General features: G+C 35.9%; 1 protein-coding gene across 2 annotated transcripts in view; it reads right to left on the minus strand.

Annotated features, from left to right (window-relative positions):
• The window catches only part of PRIM2 (primase (DNA) subunit 2), a 100,611-nt gene that overhangs the window by 44,816 nt on the left and 39,895 nt on the right, over positions 1–15,900 (minus strand). For both annotated transcript variants that reach the window (XM_017834820.1, XM_017834819.1), the window contains exon 7: positions 1,192–1,259. In XM_017834820.1, coding sequence (XP_017690309.1) covers positions 1,192–1,259 — 68 coding nt within the window. The remainder of the gene's footprint in view (positions 1–1,191; positions 1,260–15,900) is intronic.

A 15,900-nucleotide genomic window follows, 5' to 3' on the forward strand; every position in this document is an offset into this window, starting at 1 on the left:
TATTCTGATTTCCACTAAAAACAACAAAACATAAACCTCTTCCTATAAATTAAAAATTATAAAACTTTTTTTTTAAATCGAAATAAAATGTTAGGTTTTAGGTACAGATACCTAAAGCAGTAGAGTACCACAGGAAATAAGGAGCATGCTAACTAGATCTGCATCCTAATTCCTGTGCAGTGCTGCCATGATGGAGCTTCAACAATTCCATTTCTAATTCACCCAACATAATTTCAGTAATCTTAATGCAAAGCTGTACATGTTCAAAAACAGAGATTTCATTACTGACATCCAATATTTAAGTAAATTTCTATCCTTAGAGATATTAAAAATTCAACAGAAATAAATACCTGAGCAACCTGATCTAACCACTAAATCATCTCCAGAGGTTCACTCCAAGTTAAATTATTCTATGATTCTAAGCCATCTTCCTCTAATTGTATGGATCTTGTCCTCCTGCATACTACCATAGTAAGAAAACTCTCCCATATATAGTGGTAAAAAGCAATCACATATGTAAGAAAGAGACCAGATGCTTAACCTGAAGAACATCAGGAAAAAAAGCATAGACAGGACTGATACTCCTCTTCCCTTTCCTACAAATAAAGTAGGAAGTATATATATCTATACACAGATACCACTAAGAGTGAGGCAGACTATTTAGTTTTGTTGGAACATACTCTAATGGTTCACTTTCAGCAACCTCCTTAGGTCCATTAAAAGAACAAATTAGGACTCCATTCATCAATGACAGTGAAATCTTCCAAAACCAGCACAGAATACTTGCAACAAGGAAGGCCCATGCTCTAAGCAGTGTAACTTGGAATCTGTTTTGTTCATAAAGAACCTTAACAACTTTGCATGTACTATAAAAAATGTTATAAAAGTTACAAATAATTTCTTGTTACTTAGAAGCAACACTAGTTCTATAAATTATATTTCATGTCAGTCACATAAGAGCTGGACTCAATGATCCTTGTGGGTCCCTTCCAATTTAGAACATTCTGTGATCTGTGATCCTGTGATTTATAAAGCTTTTCTTAAGTTGAAGGGTTACTTTTGGGTTTTTTCCGGTCAAAGCCAATCACACAGATGAGGTGTCTGAAAAAATCCCTGTATCTAAAGCATTCTACTAATACAATTATTTTAATCTGTATGAAGGAATATACTCATGCTTTCAGTTTATGCTACCTGAGATGATTAAGCAGAGGTTGTAGTCTCTCATCAGACTGTATGGAAGGTAGCGATCGTGCTGTCAGCTGGAAGAAAACAGAAGTTCAATTAATAAAATATTACCTTAAAAAAACTGATAGCAAAAACCAGGAATTACGTAAGAAGCCACTCTGCGTTGTTAAACTTTACACAACATTGGGCAAGACAATTTCTCCTATTTAAAATAACTAAGCACAGCCTTCCAGAGTCTGAAGTTAGCAGAAATATTTACAAGTTAACAAACAGTGAAAAAATATTTTTCTAAAATTACAATGCTATTTGAATTAAATAGGAAGACAAAATCGGAAGTGGTATACTTTTTTCCAAACATATTTGAACTAGAAGTCATATTCTGCCTAGACAGTCTTCAATGAATCACATAATGTAAATACATTCCATGAAGCCATATTATATACAATTTACATTTGTATAAAAGGAATTTACATACTATTTAGCACTATATGACTTTTATATAGACGTGCCTTCGTGTACACTGTTCTTTTTTAAACGGGCATAACTTCTATTTTGTAATTTGACTGTTTTAAAATAAATACATACTTTATTTCTTATAACTCATTCACATGACTAGTTAAAGCATTCAACTTTCTCTGCAAAAATAAACCTAATAATCTGTAGATCAAAAAATACATCACACTATTGCAAAATACTAGTTAGTTGATGTATTAACTAAAATAATTGCAAAAATATATGTATTAAATTTGCTTAGTATCTGTATATAGGTTTCTACCTTCACCTATAAAAGCTACAGAGATCAGCACTTCAGATAATTCTGACTTACACCTAACATGAAATATTTACTACAACATGCATTTAATGATTCTATGGCTACCAAGTTAGGCTGTATTTTGAAAACTACCTCTGTACAAATTTAAAATTTCAACATATTTCACATTGTATAAATCACCATCAAGTTCTTGAGTATCTTACAGGTAACTCAAAAATAGCACGCACTGTTATATACACTAACTAAAAATATCATTGTAAACAGAAAAAACCAAACCCTACCATTAAAAAAGCCATCATTTTTAGCATGAACAGTTTAGCTTCACCGTGCTTCCTCCAACACACAAATAAGGCAAGCACTGAAGTAGGACTACCTAGTAGGCTGCAACTTATATTTATAATCCACAAATAAATATGCCCCAGAATAAGCCACACAGTGTCTGGGTATAGAGGTTTAGTTGTAACTCTAAGAAACTCCACGCCAAGCTCCATTGTCTCATAGCTACACTATGTGAGGATGGAGTTCAATATTTTCCTGAGAGACCACTCACCCATTCATCACATCCATTTCATAACCTTTGCTGCCAGACAGAAGTCAGAATGGGATCAAATCTTAAACTGGTGCCTCAAGCTTGCAATACCATCCACCAGCTAAATGAGAGAAGGTTCAAAAGAGCTATCTGTCAAGTGAAAGCTGAAAGTTCTGAACACAGGGACAGTGGGGAAGGGGCCATTCCAGCTGTTCAGGTAGCCCTGGACTGCAGCAATCACTGCCTCACAACACAGCTCTTCTTAGTCCCAGGTAACCCAAGAGTACTCATCCCATTTGGCTGCTGCAGAAAAGGTAACCAGGCAGTCTCAGCAATCCATTAATCTTCCTTTTTTAAAAGGCAGCTATCTTGGCAATTAAAGCATGATCCACATTCCCTTATTTTATGGAGCTAGAATGAGATGCATATGGTATACTAAAAATTCAGTAAGCTCTGTATTTATTCAGAAACTTCTTTTGATAAAAAACTTGTCTTTTTATCACTGAATTTTAAAGGCCAATATACTTATTGTTCTATATTCATGTCCTTGGTAAAGCAAACCTCTAATTTTGCTTTAAATGCCATCAGAAAAACAGAAATTATGTTTGAAAAGAACTTGGAAGCCTTCTAAACACCATTCAAGTTATTCCACTTGTAAAATCAGAACAAAGACTGAATTACAGGAAATACCATCTGCTTCTTTTCCATTAATAACTTAAACGATACAAAAAACAATATTTGTGTGCACACTCACATACATATGTATCCTTTCACATGAGACAAGCATACAGCATTTTTCTCTACAGAGTACTTGAAATATCACATTTAATCAGAAAAAAAATTTCCTTGCTATAAACAACACATTTATGACAAGATGTTTATGGAAGTCAAATTGGACAGTGATGTAAGTAGCAAAGAAAAGTAACATTCAAAATCTGAAAAAACACTGACATTAAAGTTGTATATACAGTAGAACTACATTGCTACATAAATACCATCAATTAACAAAAACACTGGTTTAAAACTAATTTTGGAGTCTTGTAGGAATTGAGGCAGAACCAAGAACTGATCCTGGAGTTTTTTGATGTGAAAATAAGATCTAACACCTTTCAAATCTTAAAACAAACACTTTGTAAGGTTAGATCAAATGTTTATTTTCATTAAGATATGGGATCCTCATGACACTGTTCTAAACTAAGATAAAGTTATGCCAAATCTAAGGATAGCTTTCTTTAAACACAATTGAGGAAACCTCATCAAAATATTTGAACAATTTTAACTGAAAGAGCATATTTTGCTTTAACTTACTTGAATTCTAAAAATAAAACCTAACATTTTCGTATATAAAGTCATTCCTCACAATTATATTTTTTCTAACCGATCCACAGTGTAAAGAAAATCAGCTTTAACAAAGGTGATGTTAGATTATTGCTCATGTTTTCAAGTAGCTAAGAATTTTATGTTTTCAACAGCATTTCTCTAAAAGATGATCCCTATTATAGAATTCAAACTAAGATTCTGAAGATTTTTTCCAACAACTCTAAAATGAAATTTAGATAAATTCCTGCAAGCACAGCCTTGCTTTCATCTCTATATGGTACTCAACATAGAGACCATTTTACCAGAAAAAAAAAATGGAAAAACAGGACATTTGATATTTTAGAGACCCGAAAGACATCAAAATGTTGTCAAGTAAAGAGCATAGCCCCAAATTCTAATCATGCTGAAGCAGTTTAATTTAGAGAGAACATAAAACACTGCCAACTTCAGATATTTCCAGTCCCAGGGCCTGACTCATCAGAGCGGGAAGCAGAGTGACTCAGACAAGAATGTGTGGACACCTCAGAGCTGAGCTGAGATGGTGAAAGCTGGGGTGAGTGATGCAGATCAAGGCAAGTTCAGTACAATATCACACAGCATTTAAAATTAAGAAAGGAGAAAGAACACTTAACAACATAAGAAAAAGGAAGTATTTTAAGTCTAAATTTCAAAAGTCTACCATCACCTGTGACCTTAGAACATCATGTTCAGCAATAAGACTAAGGGGCAGTTTTTCCAAAGTAGCCATTGTTCAAGGCCTGGCTGGGCATCAGTCTGCTGGTGGTGAGCATCACTTGTTTTTTTCTTCTTTCTTTTATCACTTAATAAACTGTTTTCACCTCTATCCGTGAGTTTTCTTATTTTTGCCCTTCCTGAACTACTCCATGCCTCAGGAAAGGTTGGAAGGGCAGAGAGAGGATTTCCTGCCAGCCAGGGTCAATCCACCACTTACATATATATACTCATTTTACACCAATAAGAGGCTGAAAAATTTCAGCTTAAGTACAGATTTCACAATATTTTGAAAGGTTCGTTGTCTATCTTAGAGGAGTCAAAAAACTGCTACTGGTTTGTGCAAAAAGGATATTTAAAAACCTTCAACAACAACAAAACACAAAACCAACAAAAATATCACCAAAACCCCCAAAACAACAACAAAAAACCCCACCAAACAAACACACAACAAAACTCAAACCCCCACAATTATACAGCAGGCTTAAATGTACCAATAACTTACATCTCTACCGGATTTTCCCTGAGAAATCTGTGAAACGAAATAAATAAAGTGGAAAGCTTGATGCTAACATAGACTTGACAATTTTGTTTCTGTAGACAATAGCCTAATCAATGTTAACAAGTGTGTAGAAAATGAATAAAATAAATAAACAAAGACATGGTTCTAAGGATGTAGACTTCACAGAAGCCTTCTCAATGTGACATTAGGCCACTGCATTTCTGTAAGGTCACACTAAAATTAGCCTAATTTTAACTAGATGCTAACAAGATTTATCAAGATGCTAACACCGCATCTTGCTGAAATTTCTAATACAATGGTAACATTTGAGAAAAAAAAAAATCAGAAACAAACTTAGCTTAGCTTAGAGCTGAGCTAAAGCAGAATCTGACCTGGTGACCAGTAAGACAGAGGAAGGGAAAACTTTCCCTTCTTCAAAGCTGCTGCTAAAGGTCCTGATATGAACTATTCATCTCCATTAAAGACTAAATAATAAGCCTATTTTCAGGAATTTAAAGTCTATTTATCTAACAAACAAACTGACAGAAAACAGAGGTGCTATTAACTGCATTGCTCCTCAAACCATTCAATTCTTAGATAATGATTAAAAAACATGCTGTACATCTGTTAGAAACAGTCTTCCTTCTCACACCTCTGACTACAGTCTATTTGATTTCATTAAGTGCATCACCCAGATGAGTATGAGCCTGCACAGCAGTGAAGTGCAAGAGGGAAATAAGGTAAAAGATAAATGAAAACAAATATATGAGTAAAATATTACATGATAGTAGTACGTTCAAAGGAACTGTATACAATTAGAAATTACCTTTTTGGAGTGAAATAAAATCAGGTTTTACTCTGCTAATCCAACACTACTATACCTATTCACGTCTTTCTACTGAATTTTTTTAAAAAGAGACTCCATTTAGAGATAGCTATTTAACACTACTAGGCAGTACATTTGTTCCAACTAACTCATTAATACAAACAAACTTTACTCAAAGATCTGTTTGGCAAGCATTGGAAGATGTTTTCCAGATGTAATCAATCGAGCAGAGTATCAGCTTTCATGTAACCTAAGCCTGACGTACACCTTTTTTATTGACAGCACCATAGCCATGGCATATCTGAGAGTCAGAATTATAGATCCCAGCTTTTCCCCTTCACCAGGAATAGCTGAAAAACAAGGGAAGACAGTAAGATGTTTTCTGTTAAAATTTTTACTTTAATTCAGGATTTTTCTCCTTGTCCCCAGTTTATCTATCCTTCTGGAGTCTCTGTTTGATCAAAAGGAAAACAATCTCCAAGAGATGCTACAAAAGCCTTTGGGAAGCTTTCCTCCTCTCATCTTCATTTTAAGATAGAGAACAGGTTAAAAATAATGCTGTAGAAACATCTTAGTTCTACTCACTTAAGGGCTGTGTCATAATATTCACTATATTATTATAGACACACTACACATCAGAGTACTCTTTACATATTTATAATATTTAGGATCAACACAGAATCATAGAATGGCCTGGATTGGCAGGGACCTTAAAGATCATCTAGTTCCAGCCCCCCTGTCATGGGCAGGGACACCTTCTCCTAGACCAGGTTGCTCAGAGCCCCATCCAACCTGGCCTTGAACATGAACTGTGCACATACATGATTACAGTAAATAACAGGCCTTTAGGTCTCAGTTCCACTTATACCAAGTCCAGCTACAAGCGCTTCTCAATACACATAATCAAGGCCATGCTTTTATATAAAAAGGGAAACTCTACTACACACTGACATCTTGTTTCAAACAAATCGCTCAGGTAAAATCTCTTTCCCACTGCAATCTAATTGCCTTTACTGACAAAAACTAGTTTTCATGTACATTCCATTCCAGAATACAGCCTAAATGGAGGAAATAATAGTACAAAAAGCTTCTTAGTGCATTTCTCTCTTGATTAGAAGCATTGTGGATGAATAGAAACTCCAAAACTTTAAAACAACTCCATTTTCAACCAAACCTGAATTTTAGCTTGTTATTCTCATAAAAGCAGTTTTAAAGGATATGAATTCTCCAGTAAGGCAATTTAGTGCACCAGGCACCAAAATACTTGCCTTAAATTAAATTTCAGATATAATGTCTAGAAATGTTTTATACTTCTGAGAAAGCTTTAATATTACTTTAGTTTACCTTTTTTTTAAAGACATTTCAGAACGATAATGTTACACAGTCGTACGATTTTGCAGCCACCACTAAGAAGTAGTGAGATGCAGATACTGCCATAACCTAGGACTTCGAGTTAATTACATTTCAGAGAAACACCTTTAACATCCAACTAAGTTGCAGGCTGTCTCATACCAACACAAACTGATTGATTTCGAAACATCAGCTGCCCTGCTAATGTTGTAACAAAATGTCACAATGCAAATGCTATGCAGCTGGGGAACCTGAAATGAGAGAGCAGTGTTTGCATGCCAGTATGCTGCTGTACCTAGACAGTTGACATTTTAGCACTGATCAATTTTCCTTTGAAAAAAAGTTGGGGTTTAACCTTTCACAGCATCTTACAAATCTCAAGCATTGTACAAAATTAATAAATAATTTTTGCCAAGGCTTTTTCAGCTATTAGAAGTTATTTCAGCAGCACTTACACTGAAATATGGTCAATAAAAACTACACCAAACAATTAATATTACATCTATTCCATGTCAATTTTTAACACACGAACTATGTAAGAGCAGATAACATTTTTCAAACCTAACCAAACTATGCAAAAAATGTTTTTGACATTATCAAACTTTTCTTTGTAATGGGTCAATATGATTTAATACGTAAAGCATTTCGATTATTCCCATCTAGCACCACCAAATGCATGGAAGAAAGGAAATAAATAAGATAGATGGGGATTACTGGGCTTCTAGTACAAATGTAACAACTCTGACATTTTTAAAGGACAGTAAAACGTTTTCCTCATGAATCTCTAGTGGTTGATGTGTCAATACAAGGCTGAATTAGTTTTTGTGGGTTTGCTTGTTTTGTTAACTAAAGAAAACTCCCCACCACTCTTCTCTCACACCCCCCTTCCCAGTAACACAAACCAGCCAAAAGAAAATCACACAGAATGCAAAGTGGCCTTTTATGTTTGAGGAAAGCTAGTCAATGGCAACAACTAACATACTTTAAATTTTAAAAAAAATAGGAATTCAAGTTCTATTGTTAGCACTGTCATTTTCTTTTTGGACTCTAAATGGGAGGACGTAATACTTATTATCAATGTTGTTTAAATGCTATATCTAACAATTTAAAAGCTATAAACAAGTATAAATAAATATAAATTATATTGTAAAATATATATTTTAAATTATAAATATAGCATATATAATGTCTTCTTTCATTTTGTCAGTTAATTCAAGCTGCCCAAGGACAAATCTTCCATGGCAGAAGAAACAAATTAATAGTTGTAAAAAATGTCCTTGCTAGCATGTCCTAGATATTTACCTAATACTTTAAGAATTTTGAAGAAACCCAACTCCACTAATTTCAGCTCAGCATTTGTCAAATGCATTCAGAATAATAATTAATGTTTTCCTGAGGCATTTTCCTCTGACAGTAATTGATTTCTTTTTTCCATTTGCAAATGTCTAGCTTTCATACTGACATTGAGGTATAAATAACATCTGGGTTGAAGAGTAATATTTAGTCTTTAAAGCAAAATTTTTCAGTAATTAAACCTTGTTTAATTGGTAAGCAAACTGTTCCTGGTTTTTGCATCATTATTACTTGTGGATATAATCATTTCGCTTGCGTATTAGGGTGAAAGTATGTAAATGAACTCATCTTTTGTACATTTTGCATTCTAACATAAAGCTAAAGTTGACAGTTATTAAGATGCTCATTAGATATTTTTCCCCCAAGATAGGTTATTAATTCCATCTTTCTTACAATAGTGTACAGTGTGTTTCAGGCCTTAATTATATGTAAATTGAAGTAGACACTTAGGAAGCAACCTTGTCAGCAAAATCCAAATCTTTTGTTAAATAATACTGCTTCCCATAATTGTGAAGGTTCTTCAGTGATATTATCAACTGTTTCACCACTGACTCAGCCTTTACAGATAGCTTTCTCGACTTTTAATTTAGTCCTCAGTCTTTTTTGTATCTACTTCCAGACACCTAGTAATTTTCAAACTAAGTAAACAGTGTATTGGAACACTTGCCTTCACAGTGAGCCTGGAAAATAATTTACTTTATTTCACTACCAACTTCTGATACATGCAAATAGTTCTTCATCACTTCAATACTGCTTACTGTTCTTTGGCTGCATGCAAATCTTTTGCTTCTTTTTCTGGCATTATTTATAAACAGAAGCTTCTCCCTGTTCCCAGGTTCATAGACTAAACAGTGATTCCAGTACTCCGTGGTAGCCTGGAATATGTTCCTCAGTTCAGCTACACATTGATGCTTTAATTAACTTGCTTCCACACAGTGTTACTGGAGGGGGAGGAGGTCACTCAGTCAGCAGTGATTTCTCCAACGTTTTGATGTTATAATTTTGAAGTTACACACACACACACCTGCCCCTTTCCGTTCATTTGTGACAAGGAAATTAAGAAAGCTAACATCTCTGCATAATTTGGTAGAAGTTAGTGGCCAATACCACACAAGAAGCAATTGTCTAGAAAACATGAAGCATTCTTATTGCTTCATTATGCACCCTCAAAGTCACTGTCAGAAACCATGGTAGGTGTTTCTCATCACAAACTTCATCAGTCTAGCACTAAGACTGTGTTCCAAAACTGCTTTAAGAACAATCACACTAGCAAAACTTGTCCTATGCTGAAGACAATATAGTCAAAAACAGAAGAAGCAACTCTCTATATACCCATCCAATCCACTTGGATAAAATCTCATTTTCCACAGTCATCATTACTCCTACAAGGCTTCATCAATGTAGACCACTCTAAAAACCTTTAGTTAAAAAGCTGTTATGTATTTTATCTTTACAAACCTTACTTCAAAAGCCCTATACACTACAGAAAATAAATAATCTGCTACTGTATAAAAACCAGTTACTATAAATCAGTTTTATTATAGAACTTCAGAAGAGATATTTAGATTTCTTAACAGGATTTTACTACTGGGAATCAATTAATCCATCCAGTTCTGGGTTACCCAGTACAAGACAGGTGGACATACTAGAGAGAGACCAGCATAGGGTCATAAAGATGATGAAGGGACTGGAGCATCTCTCATATGAGAAAAGACTGGGAGAGTTGGGACTGTTCAGCCTGGAGAAGAAAAGCTCCGGAGGAGTCTATCAATGCATATAAATACCTGAAGGGAGGGTGCAAAGAGGACAGAGTCTAGCTCTTTCCACAGTAACAGGATGAGAGGAAATGTGAGCAATAAAGTGAAACACAGGAGGTCCTGTCTGAAAAGAAACACTTTTTCCCTGTAAGGGTGCTGGAGCACTGGCACCAGTTGCCCAGGGAGGTTGTAGAGTCTCCATCCTTGGAAATATTCAAAACCTGCCTGGACAGTCCTGGTCAAACAGCTCTAGATGATCTAAGGAGTTAGAGCAGACAATCTTCAGAAGTGCCTTCAAACCTCAGGCATATTGTGCATCACAGTTGTTTAAAACCAAATACACAGTATATCATACAGACCTCCAGTACTAAATATTTCTGAACTACTAGCCTTCCTGTTTTCCATACAAAAGCTTCCATTCTCTAAGCAGCCTCAAAGGTCCATATTGTCATCTGCAATGTGGGGAATTTTCAAAATTACTTGTGATTAGTAATTACACATGAATTCCAACAAGATTGTTAAATCCTTTTTCAGGAGGATGAAATGAAGGGATATTTTGGAAACAAGATCATTTTACTCTCAGATTGCTTTCAGAGAAAAATTAACCAAAATCTTAAAAACATTTGTTAGGGACCAGAATTATTTACCAAAGTAGACACTAATTGAGGCTGTATTCCTATTGAGTCCTTAAACACTAAGGTAAAGATGTTAATGTCTAAGGAAAAGGATACTACTGCAAAGCATTTTCTTTGTTTAATGAGCTTCTCAAATCTTCATATATTTTTTTTCCCCCTTGAGAAATTTACTATACAATTTCAAATAAATGTAAGTAATCTTCATGAATTTCATACCAAACAACATAGAAAAGATTTTATTACAACAGCCTGCATTATGCCAATCTCTTACTTTCAAAACTCAGAAGGCATCATTTGAACTTCAAGTGTTTTATTCTCTCAACATGTGGTACTGCTTGAAAATAATTGTTTTGTTGCTAAAACTTAGAAAATATCCATCTTTTATATGTAAAAAGGTGTTTGGAATACTTTTGCTCAGTTGTGCACATTTTACAATATTCATTAAGTTTTTTTAAGAAGTAAAAACAAATCTTGCCAGCCTTTGAAAGAATTTTAGGCCCTAGTTTCCCATATGTTCAAGTATCAGTGATTACACTCTTATCTTTAGTGAGTAGGGCTAAAAACATGACAGGCACTCAAATTTCATACTGCTACAACACAGCATTAATCTGAGCCTACTTATCATCATTTTCAAATACTTTACTTAATCTCAACTCTCAATTGCCAGCAACAGCAATGACATTTCCCAAACATGAGTAAGAGTTTAAGCTTAAATATTTTCTTTCCAAAACAGAAAAGGACATTTGCATTAAGGAAAACTAGTAGCAACTCCAACAACATGCAATGTTTTAATTCCCTTTTTTTAAAATGTTGATTATTTACATTTACAAGTATTACAAGTATTTTACTTCTGAATAAATACACTCGGATGTAGGAACACTTCCCTCAGGACTGAATTTCATAAAGCAGGAAACCAAGCCTTCAAAAAGGCTACTTATTTATAAAACATAATAGTACTGCTTTAGAACTTAACTATGGCAGCAGGACCTCCATTTGACCCCTCTTGAGGCCTGTGGCTCAGTGCCTTTAAGTAACAGCAGAAGTGCACACAGCAAGCTGCTAAAGCGAAGCCAAAGCTGGTGGCTCAAGGTGCAGGGATGTTCTCCTTCCCAGCCCGCCACAGTCAGGCTGCTGCTACCCCTGACCCCAGCCCTACCAACAGCAAGGCTGACCTTGAACCCCTCATCAAACACTGTGCAGACACTGCTGGCCACCTCGAGAGCTCCACAAACACAGAAACAGACACCACACACTCAGAAACAGCACATGCCCACACAAACTATACAGATGGTCTGCTCTGTTCACATGTGTTGGCTAATCTCATCCCCATAAGCTTCTCGTAGCCAGCTGGCTGCCTTTCAAAACCCTGACTCTCCCTCTGGAAACCAGCTTGGATGTCAGCCCCTCCAGCCACCGACTCCCAAACCTTCTGCTCTCTCCAATATCTTGCCCCCACACTTATGGGCTCTAGCTCTCAGACTTCTGAAACTACCCACCAGCTACTCTGGATTGAAGTTCACTAGCACTACATACACAGAGAACAGAAAAAAATGCCTCAAAGCAGGAGAATAATTAGGAATAATGTTTAATAAGACAGATTTTCTTATCAAGCTGTTACTGCAGTGATAAGGCACTGGACACAAACCTAATAATTATCAGTAGATTTCTTTTGTTCCCTTTTCCTCCTTTGGCTCTTCTGCTAGATGATCCACAATCACTTACAGGCAATCCCACAAGTACCCTCAAATATCCCACAATTAGTCTGCTCTTTTCCATGATACATGATCCTCTTGTTTCCCTCAAGGCTTTGAGCTGCTCTCTCACTGGTCCATCTACCAACAGTCTGAGGTTAGAGTGATCTTGCTACCTACCCTCATCCTGAAGTGTTGGAATTAATAACTTTTGCCTATCTTAGGCAAACTCACCACATTTGACAGAGAATTTGCAAGACAGTAAAGTACTAACAAGTTTCACAGGAAAATATTAGGTAAGAGACACTTATCTCTCAGAAAACAAAACACTACAAGGAAAACAACAAATTGTATAGAACAGCAGAGACTCTACCAGGAAAATGCCTTATCTGCTAATTACAAGAGTATTTTCAAAGTTTTCAATTTGTTATACCAACATAATCACAGGAAACCAGCTCCCTGCTCAGCTAACCATGTAACTGAAAAGATTAGCAGACAAATAAAGAACTATTAACTAGTAACTTAGGTTCATCTACTACTTTTCAAAGACAGATTTAAAGAATGGGATACTAGCACGATATCAGAGAGCAGTATTAGAACCACGTCTCTTATAAGCCTGTATTTTTTTCCACCTACTGGTCATCTGGAAGAAAGTCTGAAAGCTGCTCCTATTAGGTAACATATCTGACTTTACTGTGAGATGACTAATGAAATAATTAGACCCTGAACATGCACATGACTGCAGCACAAGGGTTGAAAAAGACTAGAGTGTCCAGCAAACAAAGGTGTACAGGATTGAAAGATGTAAGTTGTTTGAAGTCAGATGAACATGTAAAAGAATAAGCAACCGAAATAAGTGCTAAATCAGGTATTACCACTGCATTTCAGAAGATAAGCTACTTTACAGTAATGTCCTCAAACAAAGGAGGCACTAAAAAAGAGATTTTACGAAGAATGTACTCTACAAGCATTACTCTCTGAACAGATCTGGTATCTATTTTCTAAAGCAAGACCAACATATTGTTAGGCAAAACATCTGAGTAAATATCCTTTGTATTCTTGTATTTTTCTAACATACTTCAAGCCATGACAATATATGATGGTATTGGCCAAGTGTCTGACGGCAACAGACAGCAGAAGTTTGGTTCCTCCTGAGTTACAGCAGTTCAGTACCCTTGGGGCAGAAGAATAGAGGATGTAATTACTACTGGCAGAGGATCAGAGGCTGTAATCACTAGTTCAAGTATTTATATCAGCCAAGGAACTCTTGCTGCTAGCATCAAATCTGTTTCACCATGGCTGCTGAGTAATTATAAAGCCCTAAAGGATCTAAGTTGCTCACAACTACTTGCAGCATGCTGTCATGACAGAAAATAACCTGTGTAGAAGAGTGCATAAAGTACATGAAAAAGCTACTTTCTACATAGTTCAGCAAAGCCATTGTTAAATATAGTATATTCAAAATAGTACCAAAAATAAAGTCTGTCGCAGTCCGAAGGGAGGAGGGGACAGGACACGAGGAAGGGTGCAAGCAGAATTCTTTATTCAGGCGTGTGCCCGATTCTTAACCGTCCCGCCAGGGAAAAGGGGGCAGAACATAGGGTGGACTATCAGACAGACAAACAGGGGAGCAAATCAGAATAGGGCACAGGCAAAAGCGGGAGGAGGAAGCCTGGGCATGTGCAGTTGTGCACTGTGAAGAAACCACATAATAACAGTAAAGTCCATATGAAAGTCCTGCCAATTGCTGTATGCTTTTCTCCATGCCTGGAACTGTTCCCATCATGAATCTTGCTTCTCTACAAAAGTCTATATAGAATTAAAAGTTAGAAGTGACTAGATCTAAATATGTGTCAGTCCTGTTCTGGGTAGTTTATCAACACAGAAACAGCAAATAATAATAAAAAATCACATGTCAGTGAGAGTCAACTTACTAATTCTTTTGCAGATTGGTTTGGCTTAACACTTGGACACAAAATGGTTCCAGCGACCTGACGAAACTGTGACCAGATGAATTGAATTACATTTTTTTTATATATCCATTAAACACTTTCTTATTTCCTGAAACACAATATTAACAAGTCCTACAAAGCACACCTCCTACATTCAACATATCCCATCATCCCTATGACCATAAAAACATACTTCTTTAATTTCGCCTTTTACAACATTTTCTCTAATAGTCACCAAAAATCATGTGAAACACCACTATCCATTTTGCATAACAAAACTAGTTTCTTTCCATACCAACTTGTCACCTTACCAAGACTAAGCCTGTACAGAATACTCAAGCAGGAGTAAAATTATCTGGGACAAGAACAATAAGGTTACTGAGGTTGGGAAAATCAAATTGTTTTCATATATGTACAAGAGATAAAGGAAGAGATTAGGAAAAAACAGAAAACAGCTCTCACAAAATGCCAGAGCAATCACAGTCACCCCACAGTCCATATACAACACTGTTTTACAAAGCAAAGTTATATGAGAAACTATTTGTCTAAAATATTATCTCTGGTCTTTAAGGTCAACTCACTAAGCCAAAAAAGAAGAACACAAGCAATACAGCATCTTTATTTTTCTTTACTTCAAACTTTCTGTTCTTAATGCCTTTAATAAATGAGAGAAACATTTATATTGTCCAAGCCTGCTCAGAAGTATCACTCAGAAAATAAGCCTTTGATTACATTTGTCCAGCTCTAACTCTTTATATGATTCCAGTATACACTGGTAAAAAAAGGAAAGCACAGATAAGTGTTACAGAGGTAAGCTTGCCCCAAAGACTGTATCTGCCTTGCTCTAATTGCTTAGGTACACACAAGACAAAAACAAGAAGCATGGACAAATTTGGAACAGCTTTACATTCTTACAACACATTTGGGCCAGAAAGCCAATGATAGCACCTCAGGTACCAACAGCAAGTGGGCTTTGGATATGGAGAAGGTCAAAAAGATGGAGAAAGTCAAATCATCAATGATTATGCCAAGTGTGTGCTGGTTTTGGCTGGGTTAATTTTCTTCACAATGGCTAGTATTCGGGCTAAATTTTGCACTTCTCTGGAACAGACAGTTGGTTGATAATCTAGAGATATTTTTGGTACTGCTGAGCAGGGCTCACACAGAGCCAAGGCCTCTTCTGCTTTTCATACTGCCAAGCTGGCAAGGAAGACGCGCGTGCATGCTGACCCAAAATGACCAAAGGGGTATTCCATATCATATGACATTGTGCTCTGGATATAAAGTGGGGGGAAG

Source organism: Lepidothrix coronata, unplaced genomic scaffold (assembly GCF_001604755.1).
Source record: "Lepidothrix coronata isolate B3197 unplaced genomic scaffold, Lepidothrix_coronata-1.0 Scaffold241, whole genome shotgun sequence".
NCBI lineage: Eukaryota > Metazoa > Chordata > Aves > Passeriformes > Pipridae > Lepidothrix > Lepidothrix coronata.